Source organism: Letharia columbiana, assembly GCF_014066305.1.
Source record: "Letharia columbiana isolate WasteWater2 chromosome Unknown Sc0000005_s0, whole genome shotgun sequence".
Classification (NCBI taxonomy): Eukaryota; Fungi; Ascomycota; class Lecanoromycetes; order Lecanorales; family Parmeliaceae; genus Letharia; species Letharia columbiana.
In genome coordinates, this window is record NW_023501041.1 from 562356 (window position 1) to 575946 (window position 13591).

At 50.8% G+C, this 13591-nt stretch overlaps 5 protein-coding genes across 5 annotated transcripts; 1 reads left to right on the plus strand and 4 right to left on the minus strand.

Annotated features, from left to right (window-relative positions):
* Nucleotides 1-9: 9 nt before the first annotated feature.
* On the minus strand, nt 10-3396 carry HO173_002562 (uncharacterized protein; the record flags this gene model as incomplete). Its single annotated transcript, XM_037304494.1, has 1 exon — nt 10-3396. The coding sequence occupies one exon, from the start codon at nt 3394-3396 to the stop codon at nt 10-12; it is 3387 nt and encodes a 1128-aa protein (XP_037168587.1).
* A 483-nt stretch (nt 3397-3879) lies between these two features.
* HO173_002563 (uncharacterized protein) lies at nt 3880-5147 on the minus strand (the record flags this gene model as incomplete). The annotated part of the gene is made up of 2 exons (XM_037304495.1): nt 3880-4735; nt 4843-5147. The coding sequence occupies 2 exons, from the start codon at nt 5145-5147 to the stop codon at nt 3880-3882; spliced, it is 1161 nt and encodes a 386-aa protein (XP_037168588.1).
* Nucleotides 5148-7432: 2285 nt separating this feature from the next.
* HO173_002564 (uncharacterized protein) lies at nt 7433-8695 on the minus strand (the record flags this gene model as incomplete). The annotated part of the gene is made up of 4 exons (XM_037304496.1): nt 7433-7516; nt 7571-8469; nt 8520-8608; nt 8664-8695. The coding sequence occupies 4 exons, from the start codon at nt 8693-8695 to the stop codon at nt 7433-7435; spliced, it is 1104 nt and encodes a 367-aa protein (XP_037168589.1).
* A 217-nt stretch (nt 8696-8912) lies between these two features.
* On the plus strand, nt 8913-11382 carry HO173_002565 (uncharacterized protein; the record flags this gene model as incomplete). Its single annotated transcript, XM_037304497.1, has 4 exons — nt 8913-8932; nt 8989-9093; nt 9182-9342; nt 9398-11382. The coding sequence occupies 4 exons, from the start codon at nt 8913-8915 to the stop codon at nt 11380-11382; spliced, it is 2271 nt and encodes a 756-aa protein (XP_037168590.1).
* A 344-nt stretch (nt 11383-11726) lies between these two features.
* On the minus strand, nt 11727-13388 carry HO173_002566 (uncharacterized protein; the record flags this gene model as incomplete). The annotated part of the gene is made up of 3 exons (XM_037304498.1): nt 11727-12242; nt 12306-13234; nt 13295-13388. 3 exons carry the CDS (start codon nt 13386-13388, stop codon nt 11727-11729), a joined length of 1539 nt encoding a protein of 512 aa, XP_037168591.1.
* Between the last annotated feature and the right edge of the window lie 203 nt (nt 13389-13591).

A 13591-nucleotide genomic window follows, 5' to 3' on the forward strand; every position in this document is an offset into this window, starting at 1 on the left:
TAAAACGCATCAGGCCTTGTTCTTCCAACTAGGTAACCCATCGAACTCCCTCCTCTTCCGCTCAAAATACGCACTCTCGTTACTCGCCCAATCGATATCATCCTTCGTCCACTTTTTATCACCCTGATCTCTCAGTCCAATCCTCTCTCCCTTCGACCTATCAACTTCAATCTCCCCTCTCTTGACCATACCCACCCAAAGCGCTACGCACATGGCGATGACCATCCCCTCATCAATCCACCGCGCTCCCGGCTCACCCAGTGCAAAACCGCGCTCATCCAATAAGACCATGAAAGCATCGGTAATGCCACAGTCCTCTGGGGTTATCTTTCGAGACCAGCCAAGTTTAGTGGTGACGTACGCTCCGCGGTAGCGTGCAGATGGAGAGCGTGGGTTGAAAGGGAAAAGGTGGGCTCCGTAGAGGAGGGAGCCGTAGTAGAGAGGACCGAGAGCGCGGAAATGGCATTCTTCCCAGGGTGTAAGCTGGCATAGAGGTTCATGCGGAGAAGAGCACAGGATGTCCTCCTTTGTTGCTGCGGGAGGGAGGGAAGCGGCTTGCGCGAAGACAGACCAGATGGGGGCAGTGAGGCGGGAAAGCCAAGAAGTTGAGGACTGTATGGGTTGCAAGGACTGGATAGGTCGGATAGGTCGGATAGGTCGGTCAGGTCGGTTAGAGACGCTTAGTGGGCCTGTCTTCTTTTGAAGGAGACGTGGGTCGATAGCGGCTTCGCTGTCCTTTGATGTTCGCAAAATGGGCTCAACTGACGTGCCTTCTGTGATTTTCAGAGTTGTAATCTTCTCCGAGACCTCTATGACATGTTTCAGAAGGGCTTCCTTCGGAGTGGTCGGAGTGGGAGGCAACTCTCGCACAGCATGGTTCTCGCTGGGCGTTACGATCACGGGAGACTTTGTTGTCTGGTCAGTGTGTTGTATGGAGCCGTGGTCATGTGTGTGTTCCGCAGACGTTGCTATGTTGCTATCTTCGTCGTTGCTAAGGAGCGGACTCTCAACAGGCCAGGCCTTTGATGCTTCTAGTTGGATTTGTGCTTCAGCCTTCCTCGTGTTCTCCAGCGAAATATCGAGAACGGAGTCTGCTGATATGTCCGAATGATCTTGACTTTTGCCCTTCCGAGCATTTCGTCTCTTCGAAGCTCTTGCCTGGGACTGATCCGGCTGCCAAAACAAGTCCGACTCTGTGGGCTCCACTTCATCGCTGTAGATGACTTGGCTATTGCGCCTCCAAGGGCTTGGTATTTTGCTCCTACGAGGCTTGAGAAACTCCGGCTGTAGAAAAACATCCGATGCCTCGGGTGTCGTCTCTTTAGACTGATCTGCAGGTTGCGCTTCTGCTTGCCAGATATCGCTGTCAGCTACATCCTCCTCCAGGTCTTGCTTTTCTTCTTCCTCATCATCACTATCGATGACGATGACTTGACTGTTGTTGGCCATCTCGATCTGCTTGCTCACAGCCTCCCTTTCTCGCTGCCACTCTTCTTTTCTTGCAATCATTGTGTGATCGATGGCCGAGGCGTTTGGTCCTATCGACTCGTCACTCACGAGAACCTGCGCGCTCATCGACGCGGGTACTTCTTGCTTGATCGGAGTGTCTGCTTTCCAGCTCATACGGTCATCTTCCTCATCGACCAAACTTCTCTCTGGACTGGGTAACTGGTTATTCGAGAGTAGAGGATACCTGACTTGCCTTTCAGATCCTGGGGCTTTCATAAGGTGACCTTCTTTGGGATCAGAGGCAGGTAGTTGAGGGTAACTGGGGTTACTTGTCTGGTGAAAGACGTCGTCTCCTTCCTTCATGCCTGCAACAGATTCCTGTGAAGTTTGCCGCTGTCTCTTTGAAAGTTCTTCCCCGAGTCTAAGGCCAGCTTTCAATTCCCTCCTCGTACCTGCACCAAAGCCTCGAAATAGGTCGTCTAAACGCTCTTCTGGCAATTTGTCCTTTGGCACACGATGCGAGAGTTCGCGCTGAGGTGCTGGCTCCTCTACGGCCAAGACCGGAGACGGCTTCTGAGACCCTTGGGACGACGAATCCAGCTTCTGGCTTCGGTCTTTGGGGCTCAGCACTCCTTGGAGTGCGATACCTGCGCGAACAACTTTCGCAAGTTTGGGTGTCCCATCTGACGGAATATCAAGTTGACGTGGCGATGACCGATTCTTGAAAGCCTCGGGTGCTGGTGAGACTGAGGGTGAGGATGTAATGGTTGGAGTATGCTCATGCAGGCTTCCATACTGCTGCGGGGAACTGACAGAATTGTCTCCCATGGATGGTAGCGATGATACTGATACCATACTAAAACCCTCACTCTCGAGTATGGAGTTATACTCTTGGTACTGACCAGTCGGATCGAATTCTGTTTGATCCTGAGCGTCGTCTCCATGTGGGCTACGTGAGCGAGTGTCGCGATTGATCATGGATCGCCACCCATCTTCATTTTGCTGTCCAAGGGCTGACTGCCCGCAAGACGTTCCCGAAACTAAGCTCTGCTCTATTTGCGGTGTGAGCGCCTCATGCGATTGATATGATCTCTGGTCCGTTTGTTCTTCCTCACCCTGTTGACTTTTGAGTGTCCACGCCAGCTCTTTGGGGACATCCCCCGCAACTCCTGCTGAGCTAGATTGGCTTTCAATATCCGAATCCACAGCAATTTTCATAGGTGTGATCTCCTGCCTCCTTCCCCTACTCTTCGTCCGTGCAATTTTTGACCTTGTCTCAGCCGTTTCTTCTCCACCAACTAATGATGATCCCAACCACACATCGAGGTCATTCTTTTGGGGTAGACCCAGGCTGGCCTCAGTATCCTTGGGCTCTATACTCTTTCTTGGCCTTCCTCTGGGCTTCTTAGGTGGCGTGGCTGTCTCACTGTGTGCATCCACCTCTTGCTTCTTCGGAGACTCAAGTATGGTTTTTCGTCTCCCTCCTGCTTTTGGTTTTGGGGTACCTGCCCTCTTCACTGGATTTTCAAGGGACTTTCTCGGTCGGCCTCTTCCCTTCTTCTCCACGACTGGTGGTGTATCGTCGCCGCCTTTCAAGGGCACCGTAATGGTAGTGGTCCGCTCTGTCAGGCGTTTCGTAGGGGAAATTTCCGATCTCTGTATCTCGTCGACTTGCTCAGCTTGGACTGTAAGGCGGATCCGCCATGGACTTGTAGGGTGTGTTGTTTGCCTCGGCGACTTCATGGGTGACACATTGCGCCTAGGATTTGGTGGGGTGTTGATGTAGAATTCCTGAACTTGTGCATTACCCGATGCTTCGATCAAGGCTTTGCGTGGGGTGGTTAGAGAGCGGCGGCCTTCTTTCGTTGGTGAATGGCTAGGGATGCTCCCATTCGACATGCCAAGTGGATCGGGTGAAGAGAGCAGCATGTCTTTGGTGGGTGCCATGTTTGCGGTCACAGTCCCTCAATTAGAGCTGGACACTTTCTAAAGTATATCTTGAAGTCACGCCAATACACGAAATCGTTGTTGTGTTGCGCGAGTATGTGGGCTCAAGAAGTTCGTAGTCCCAAAAGATAATAAACAAAGCCAGCGCTAGTCTGGCGCTTAAGTCCGATTATTCGGACATAAACCCTGGCAAGCTTGGCAGACGCTGGCCCGTTTCAGATTGTACACCACTATGGGTGTCAAGCCGGCTGAATTTGCAGTCGCTATACAGAATATATATTTCGTTTTCCAGAATGTTATCAAAATTGTTGGTCTTGTCAAGATTTAAAGGACTGCACTACAACGACCGCCAACGGCAGCGCGCCGAGAGCAGAACCACGAAGAAGCGTCTTGACAATTAATTCATTATCATTATCTAATTCCTGTCCTACTCACTTATATTTACATGCTCGTACTTCTCAGCACCCTCTCCTCCTGGCTATCTCACGGTTTCACAATACTGAAGTCGTACTGGGCAAAATTCACAGCTGGCTGAGTCGTAGGGGTATAGATCTGGTATTGGTCTTGTCCCCATTGCGGATTGTTAATGCCGTCAATCCATTGCTGAGTCTCAATCACCAGACATCCGAATTTCGGCACATACGAGGTGCTATTCCCATGTTGCTGGCTCATCTTGACAGGAATGGTGCCGTTGAGGTTGTCACACGCATAAAGCTGCAGACTCTGCTGGTTGGTGTAGACATCCAGCTGAATACCAGTAACGCTGGAATACATTGTGAGGACGCTGATATCTGTAGCTTCTGGCGAGGAGTACCGGGGACGGTCAAGGATAAAGGCATTGTCGTAGCCGGTGCAATTGAATCCACAGTCATCGATGGCGTTGAGGATGTCCCTTCCAATTTGTTTTGGAGAGGTGAAATCAAGGGATGAGCCGTTGACGATGCCGATCGTGCCATTAGGTACTTCAATGTTGTCGATCTGCACATAGCGCGCAGAGTAGGGCATATGGAGTGTATCGTTCAAAATTGTCAGGTCTGATGGGTTGGAGAAAGCGTCAAGGTTCCAGTAGACGTGGTTGGCAAGCATGATGGGAGTCGGTTCGTCGAGAGGTATTGACACAAGTCTGGAAGTCCACGTTGGACCAGAAGACACTGTGTACGTTGCGTACGTGATGACGGTCCCAGGAAAGCCTTCATATCCTTGGTCGAGAAGCGAGAAGGTGATCGAGCTTGTATTGCTGGAAACCACCGTCCAGTTTCTCTGGTCGTATCCCACATTGCCGCCGTGTAATGTGTCTTCTCCGCCATGCTCATTTTCAGGAATGTGGGAGGTGACGCCTCTGGATTACAGTTTCGCAGTCAGCATTGCTTACTTGTGGGATCGTAGCGGGGTTCGGAGGCTCTAGACTGATCCGACAAAGAAAATGTGAACTCGGAGCGTACGCACTGCACAGTGAAAGTGCCGTTCTTGATGCGATTGGCATAGCGACCCACTACTGCTCCAAAGTATGTGTGATCGGTTTCGGTATCGTTCAGGTATGTAGCGCCACTGTCGTAGCCAAGAATAACATCTTGGGGCTTTCCATTCTTGTCTGGGACTAAGAGGTTTGTAAGTCGGGCGCCGTAAGGTATGAAGCTTGCGTTGATGCCAGGCGCAGAGATTGTGTACTTGGTGAAGACACTTGAACCGCTTGAGTTCTGAGCCAAAGCTCCGAGCGAGAGCGCAGACAAAGCAAGGAGAGGGAAAATCATATTGGTTAGCTGTTCGCTTTGTAAAATGTCGGTTTTGACAACCAGCGAGATGTGGAAGAAGCTTGGAAGAGAGCGATGAAGAGGAGCTGCGACCCTGACCTACGTTTTATATTTGGTAGATGGTCTATGCTCTACCCATGACACTCGTGCCTGATCTTTTCAACGTCTGCGGGGTTACGACATCGACAGGAACGAGACTTCTCTCCCGAGTCTGATGCAATAACGCTCGACCTGCAGGGATAGCTGTTTTCTTAGCCTGAATGGCTGGGGCTTAAGGCGGGACGAGAGGACTCGGACTGCATACCGATTAGCTGTTTTGCTTGAGCTTGATCGAAGAGCTCCGGGCGAGTCACCAGCGTTGAGGGGTCTGGAGATGCGGGGTGTGACCGAGTGGGGAACCCCTGCTAGCGTTGAGCGCTTAAACAATCGGCCAATGACATTTTTTTACCCACACGGCTGATGTCTTCCCCGTAGACTTCAATGCGGGGCTCAAGATCGACCATCTTGTCTGTTTGACAAGGCAGGCGAGAGGTCGTGCCCAAGACCATGGCGGTAAAAGTTTGAAGTGTATTACGGTGTCCTGCAGTCTCGTGCTTGCATATCAAGACCGAGACTCATTCCCTCGGTCCAATTGTGCGGGCATCACATCTACCGTCCTAGCCATTCGAGGAACGATTTCTGTTTGGGTCACTGAGAGAGCATTCATCATGCTCTGCGGAACAGAGGTTTTGAAGTGCACACGAAATGCTACCTGAAGAGATCTAGACCCTGCTGCGAATAGCTCGGCTCATGGATTTGGGGACTCGTGCCAGCCTCGAGGAAATCCACAAGACCCGCCGTCGTAATTGACCGTTGCACCCTTTCCATTACTTCAGACTCCAATTTCTTTCCCTCGCAACTTCTTCCTTGTCTCGACGATCTTTAACTACCGAGATGGTCTTTTCCGCTATCTCTTCAAAGGTATGAGTCGCCAGGGCCGGTATACGCGGACCTGTACCGAGTAGACTCATGCCTTACAGGCCCGGAACAGAATTTGCAGGTAACGTGCAACGCGTCTCTAGGCCAGGGACTGGTTCTTATCGATACGGTTGATGGAAATGGTCCTGCATGGATTCATCTATTACATCAGGATTCGAGGGAGACTGGCCGAGAGCGTGGGTAAGGAGTGCAATACGTTGCGAGTTGTCCGTCTTGCATCTGGGCTCTGCTGACTTCATAATCCGGTATACCACAATGATCTTGGCTGCCGACCACCACCGGAATTTGAGGTGACATCCTGCTGAATGAGGAGGGATAGTTGGCCTTGAGCTCTGGCGGGCGTCCCCGTTAGAGTCAGGCAGTGCCTCACTAAGCGAAACATTGTTTCGTGTCATGGTCTCAACATCACTCAACTAGCTGCCTAGAAAGGCACCGAAAAGACTCGTAGTGCCATTGTCCGGATACCGTTCCATTACCAAGCAGAAGTCCAGCGATCTTTTTTCTCTTGAGACCTGAGTCACTGGCGATGTTATCAAATATGACTCCATTCACGGCTGCGCCAGCCGCAGCTCCAGAAGATCCTAAAACTAGGCCCAAAAGACTGCCGTTGATGATATGAACGGTTTGTTTGCGATAGAAACACATCTTGGTCGTAACAACATAGTACGTAAAGCGCTATTTTTGTAGTGAAATTTCGTTCGGGATTGAAATCGATACTTTCTGGACCTTGTCCATCGCACGTGATACCGCAATTGGTCATCGTTGATGTTTCGATTCGGGGACTGCTACGCGAGTCCTAAGCCACCCGTCTAAATGAGCACAAGAAGGGCATAAAAGACATGTGACTAAAGAGCACCAAATGCCATTGCTCTCGCTCAGCCAACAAAAACATGCGGAATGAACCTATGGCAGTGATCATATGTTCGGTGACATCTTAATACTTAGGCAGAACGAAGAAGAAAGGTGATGCAGTGCGATGCTCAACCTATCGTGGAATGAGGCGAACATGCATCCTATATCTCGGCTGAAAGCTTTCTTCCACTCCGAGGACTGCTATGAAAGATCGAGAGGGATTCAAATCAGACAGCAATCAAAGCATGATAGCAGACGTGTATTGATCTCCTTTCTGGGAGATTGTAGAGCATCATAGCTTCCGAATGAAAAAGGGAGATACTCGGGTGAGTTTCTCATTGATATACAGTCTTATCCCAGGTATCCCAAGCCCAACACCAAGCAATGGGATACGCACATTCCACAACGCCTCATGACATGCAGCCATCTTCGACGCAAAAGTTATTTCTTCAAGCTTAGAATACACTGATGTAATTACCTATCCGCTCCTTCTGATTCTGTGCGATACACTCCGCAATCCAGGTTATGTTGCGTATTTCCTATCCGCCAATTAGTCAGATAATCTTGTGTCAAGCCGGAGAGTGCCGACGTACCTGTTCTCTCAATTTTACCCACGCATATATGACAGCATGAGTGAACTGCCTCGTGAAGGCTGACTTTGATATCTCCATCTCTTTCTGGTAAAACATATCTTCCAAACTCTTTCCATCACTGCCGCCACCACCGCTCATATTACCAGGCCCAGAACCGCCCATACCTCCACTCATGCCAACGCTGTCGAAATACGACTTGTAGTCATGGTTGCCGCTGACGGCAAGTGAAACGCCTTCAATGTCGTCTGCTCGCGACAGCATCAAGGTACCCTCTGGATATAGCCCCCCAAAGCTCGGGTAGAGCTTGTTTCGATCCTGCTTTGACAGCTCGGTACCGAAAGAATTCAAGGTAATGTTGATGGCTCGGCGATCGGCCTCGAATTCCAGCACTTCAGCCATGACTTCCGATGTCGGAGTGTCTTTCAGCTCAGGATGCTCTGTGACAAATTTGTAGAAATCTTCTAGGTAATTCTTGTATAGGGTGTTGCGGATGATCTCAATGTTAAGCTCGTCAAGGTCCTGATGGCTCAAGGAACCCTTGAAGTACGCGGCTAGCGGCGTTTCGATCAGGACAGAGTTGTACAATTCCTCGATATTCGTTGCTACACAAAGTACTGGCATCGTCTCGAACCATCCGAGGGGATGACATCTTTCTAGCAGCTCACGTGTGTCTCGTTCATGGAGGGTACCTGTGATAAGTAGCGCCACGTTATCGATCATGTAGCCGTATGTAAGGTATTCCATGAATTTTGCCAAAGTTCCCACGGCCTGCCCTTGGATGTATCTGAACTCTGCGACTAGCTTGTCTGTAGTCTTGTTGGCGAGGGATGAGGTGGATGGATTAGGCGGTAGCGATGCGAGAAAATCGCCATAGGCGGGAGACAATTGCAGCTTGACATCTGCAGGTAATGAGCGCCTAAGCTTTGCCTTGGACAAGGGAGCCACGTACCATCAATGGTTTCGCATTGTGTAAGATTACTGTAGTTCTGGCCGTTGAGAAGACTGTTTCGATATCCTCGTACTACTCCCTCAATGTACCTGCAATGATCAATAATGGACTTTCATAATGGTCGATTAAGAATGCTCTTCATACCCGCCATTTACGTTGAAGAAGAGGCCTTCCATGGCAGTGGATGGCTTTAAGCAAAAGGAACCCTGGTGGGGCGAGTCGCAGATGCAGTCGAGCTCGATATCGCAGAATGCCAAGGCCGGAAACAGAAGCTAAGCCGCATTAGAAATTAGCGAATTTTCTCCAACCTCACGAAAACTTTCTCGGATATCATTCGCAAGAGCGCACCTGCAACATCAGAAACGGCAACCACCTCCTACATTCTTGCCTACGATGGGGCTCTTCATCCTTCAGTATGCACACTACACAAGCTGTCAATGCCCTTTCTTCCACGCTAATAATCGTTTAGAGAGACTCCTGTGGGGTACGCACTTCTGAAAGCGAAGAGCTCAAAAATATTAAAGCAAGATGGCTTTGCAGCCGAAGACGAGACTGCTGAGGGCATTTGCAGCCTGTACGTATATTCGAACAATTTTGGGGCTTATAGGCGTTGGACGATACTAGATCAGATCAGTACTAATCACGTTCTTCTTGTCGTGCAGTCTTAAATTGAAAGATTTTCATAAATTCGACAGCGCTGCTACAGCCCTTGAACAAACCGCTGCTCTAGTGGAGGGCAAAGTTACGCCTCGACTGTCGGGCTTGTTAGACTCGATCAAGGATGAAAAGAAAGTCTCTCTGGCGGTCGCTGACCCTAAGCTCGGTACGATGAGTACTGGTTCTCAAGACCATGAATTTTTAGTTGACGATGTATACAGCCAATGCCATCAACAAGCTGCCACAATTGTCCCTCAATCTCATATCCGACTCCAGTACACAAGACCTCTACCGAGCCATTCGCAACCACCTTCCTTCTTTGATCCCTGGCCTTCTTCCGCAAGACATCTCCTCAATGTCTCTAGGTCTCTCACATTCGCTCTCGAGGCACAAGCTCAAATTTTCGCCGGACAAGGTAGATACTATGATTGTTCAGGCCATCTCGCTTTTAGATGATCTCGACAAGGAGTTGAACACCTACGCAATGCGTGTCAAGGAATGGTATGGTTGGCATTTTCCCGAGATGGGCAGAATCGTGAACGATAACCTTGCCTACGCACGTGTCATTCTAAGCATGGGTATGCGAACAAGTGCTGCGAAAGCAGACCTTGCGGAGATACTGCCCGAAGAGATAGAGGCCGCGGTCAAAGCTGCCGCAGAAGTTTCCATGGGTACTGAGATTACCACTGAAGATCTTGAGAACATTCAAGCGCTTGCCGAGCAGGTTGTCAGTTTCACCGAATATCGCCAGCAACTCTCTGGTTATCTCTCCGCTCGAATGGCCGCAATCGCTCCCAATCTGACTGCTCTGGTCGGCGACCTCGTCGGCGCTCGGCTAATTGCCCATGCGGGAAGTCTCATGAACCTAGCCAAGAGTCCAGCAAGTACGATCCAGATTCTGGGTGCTGAAAAGGCCTTGTTTCGCGCTCTGAAAACAAAGCACGACACTCCCAAATATGGATTGATTTACCACGCATCCCTGATAGGCCAGGCTACAGGGAAGAACAAGGGCAAAATAGCCCGAATGTTAGCCACTAAGGCGGCGCTGGGACTCCGCGTTGACGCTCTGGCGGACTGGAGCGCAGAGGGAGAAGGCAAGGGGGATCTCGTCACAGAAGAAGAGAAATCTGCACTTGGAGTTGACAATCGGCTGAAGATTGAGCGCCGACTAGCAAGTTTAGAAGGGAAGCCTCTACGATCAAAGGGTGTCGCAATAGCTCCAAACGGTGTCTCATTTACGCCTGGTAAATGGGAAGTAAAAGAAGCACGGAAATACAACCCGGATGCTGATGGGCTTGCTGGTGACGAGCCAGCTGCAGCTGAACCAGTCTCCAAGAAATCCAAGAAGGACAAGCCGAAGTTGATCGAAGAAGTAGCCGAAGAGCCAGCACCTCAAATGTCGAAGAAAGACAAGAAGGAGTCGAATCACATCAAGCCGATCGAAGAGGTTGTGGAAGATGCCATGCAGGAGGACCAAAATGCCCCTGACGAAGAAGAGGAAGAGAGCTCCGACGAGGAAATGGAAGGTGAGCCAGAGGCTCCAATATCTCCACCGGCAACCCAGCCTAAAGCAGCGAGTGAAACGACCACAAAGACAGCAAAGACCAATGGAGTTGAAGATCACGAGGCCAACGGAAACGACAAGTCTGAAACGATATCAACAGTGTCAGCGGACACTCCTGACTCGCCACCTTCCCCTACCCAACAGGAGACCAACTGGCAATCACCTATAACCGGAAACACCAAAGAAGCCAAGAAGGCCCGGAAGAAGGAGCGACACGCTCGAAAGCTCGTGTTATCAGAGGACAGGAGCAAATCGAAAAAGCTCCAGAGAGAGAAATTGGCTCGAAGACTCGACCGTAAGGAGCGACGGCAGAAGCGAGCAGAGCAAATAGAGCGACGGGAGGAAAGGGACGACGCAGAATTCGGTGCTTTGGCCAAAAAGGCAGGTCTTACGATCAGTCGGTATAAGAGGAAGCTTGAGAGAGGTGAGATCAAGTTTGAAGCCGATGGTAGGCCTATGGCCATTAGCAAAAAGGAGATAAAAAAGGCAAGGAAGGCGGCGGAGAAAGCCGGAAAGGCATCTAAAGCCGATTTGGACACTAGCAAAAAGAGAAAGAGGGACGATGAGGACGCCGAGGCTGGTGCCGTCGAGATGTTGGAGAAGAAAAAGAAGAAGAAGAAGCACCACAAGGGTGAGGCTTAATTGACTGATTCGATGCACTGGGAGCTTATTTGCAGGGATCTCGCCATCTGCTGCGCGGGGATGTATGAATGTTATGGTAATACTCACAAGGCGCTCGGTACTCACTGTACATCTGAGTTGCACTGGCTTACCCCTATCCATCAGACGGGGCTTCAATCACACAGTCAGCCGAACTGGCTCTCGTCTCTGATCGTGCTTCTCTGGTACAAGGACTGAAGGACGCCGCGAACATTGGGAATATTGTACACCAGAATCAAAGGCCTTTCGGTCACGATGATACCCTTAACTCCACAAACCCCTTTGCAGAAACCTTCTTGACTTTTGAACCAGCCATCACACTCCCTCTAAAAAGCTCTCCCATCCCTCCCCCCCTTCTGCACCATCAACCCCACCCCTTCCCTCACAAGGTCACTCCCCCAAACCCCGTCCTGCCCACCTCTCCTCCACTCACTCCCCAGTCCCATCCCTGCCACATCCCCCTCCAACCTCCCGCTCTCCCCCAGGACAACTTCCAAATCCCTCTTCTGGCTCGCCATCCACCTCTTCACAAACGTGACCGGATCCCTTTTGTACCCGTCCAGGAACTGGGATTTCCGTTGCGAGGCGCCGAGGGCTTGGATTAGCAAGGCGAGGTGTTCTTCGTAGGCGGAGAGCTGTTTTAGGATAGGTAGGGAGGGAGGCAGAGAAGGGAGGCTTGGCGGGGTGGGGAGGCGGAGGGTGTAGATTGTGGGTGTCGGGGAAGCGTGGAAGTCGGGGTCGACGCGGATGGTGTAGGGCAGGGAGACTGGAGGGAGGGGTGTGAGGTGGGGAAGGATGAGGGAGGGGATGTGTGGGAAGTGGATGGTATCTTGTTTGAAGACCTGATTTGGCGAGCTGTCAGTGGCCATTCTTGAAAGGAATGAGGGCGTACGGAAAAGGCTTACGGCTTTCAAACGGTCGTCGCACTGTATCAACCGCTTTTCTTCGTCCTGCTGTAGCCCCATCGCCTTGACATACTCCCATATCCCCATGATAATCGACGGGCGGTCATCCTCATTGGTGTCGAGGATGTTCGCCAGCTCTTTGCTCAGCGTGCAGCGCTCAGGGATCTCGTCACGGTAGAGATTGATCATGCAATTGATGTTCTCGTCGCTCTTCCTTTCGAACTCGAGACAGTCGAAGTCCGCTTGAGGAGGCAGCACTGCTGCATTCAATGCCACTTGCGGTTTCTTCCATTCAACTTGCGTCGTCCCATCTGGCTGGAGGTTCTTGTTCCGATCGAAATCTACCGTGATGGCTTTAACGAAATGAGAGAGCTTTGTTCGTTGCCGGCTTGCCAGCTGTTTTGGCACTTCCATACTAGGGGCGCCGTCGTATTCCATAGCGTCCCCACCGGTCTTGTCTTCGTCCTCATCATCACTGCCCTTCTCCGAAGCATCATCGGCATCCTCATCTTCAATCACTCTCCCCTCAATCTTGACCCTGTACGTAGCCTCGACACCACTTGTAAAGTCGAACGCATTTTCGTCTAAATCTCTCCCCTGCCACGGCTGGTTTTCCACCGTATTCGAGATCCAGATCCGCACAGTACTGTACTTCTTCGTAGCATTGTGTAATGAATCCTGCTGATCCAGCCTCTTCCTCATCATCACAGCATCGAGCTTCCTCTCCAGCTCCCGCATTTTCTTGTATTGCTGCACCCCATCTCCAACGATCAAATCTTCAATTCCTTCTGGCATAGCCTTGTCTGTCGGTTTCTCAGCTCGCCGTTTCGCACTTGCAGCTTGCTCGGCGGTCCGTTTCATCTGCTCCTGGTTTTGCGCGTCGAGCATCTTTTTGGCATCTTGCGGCATGTGGGCGGGATTGATGGGTACTGCATGATTGTGAGCTTCAGATATAGCTGGGGCAATGGAATCATGGTTGATGTACTTACTCTGACCTCGTCTGGTTGAGGATGTATGGGGTGACCGCTGGGGCATTTGTTGATAATTTTGGGCATATCGTTGCTGCATGGCGGCGGGATTCATCTTGCCGACTGCGGCTTTGGACCAAACAAAGCAAAAATTTGGCCGCTTGAAGCACCTTTCCCTGAGACTGACTTTGACGTATCATATGCCCTTGCGCACCAAGGCGCGTCTGATATCGGTACTTCGGGGAAACATTTGTTCCGGGGGCTCTTGCTTGGCATCACACGGCCTACGTGAATTAGAGTGTTCGGCAAGACGGCTAC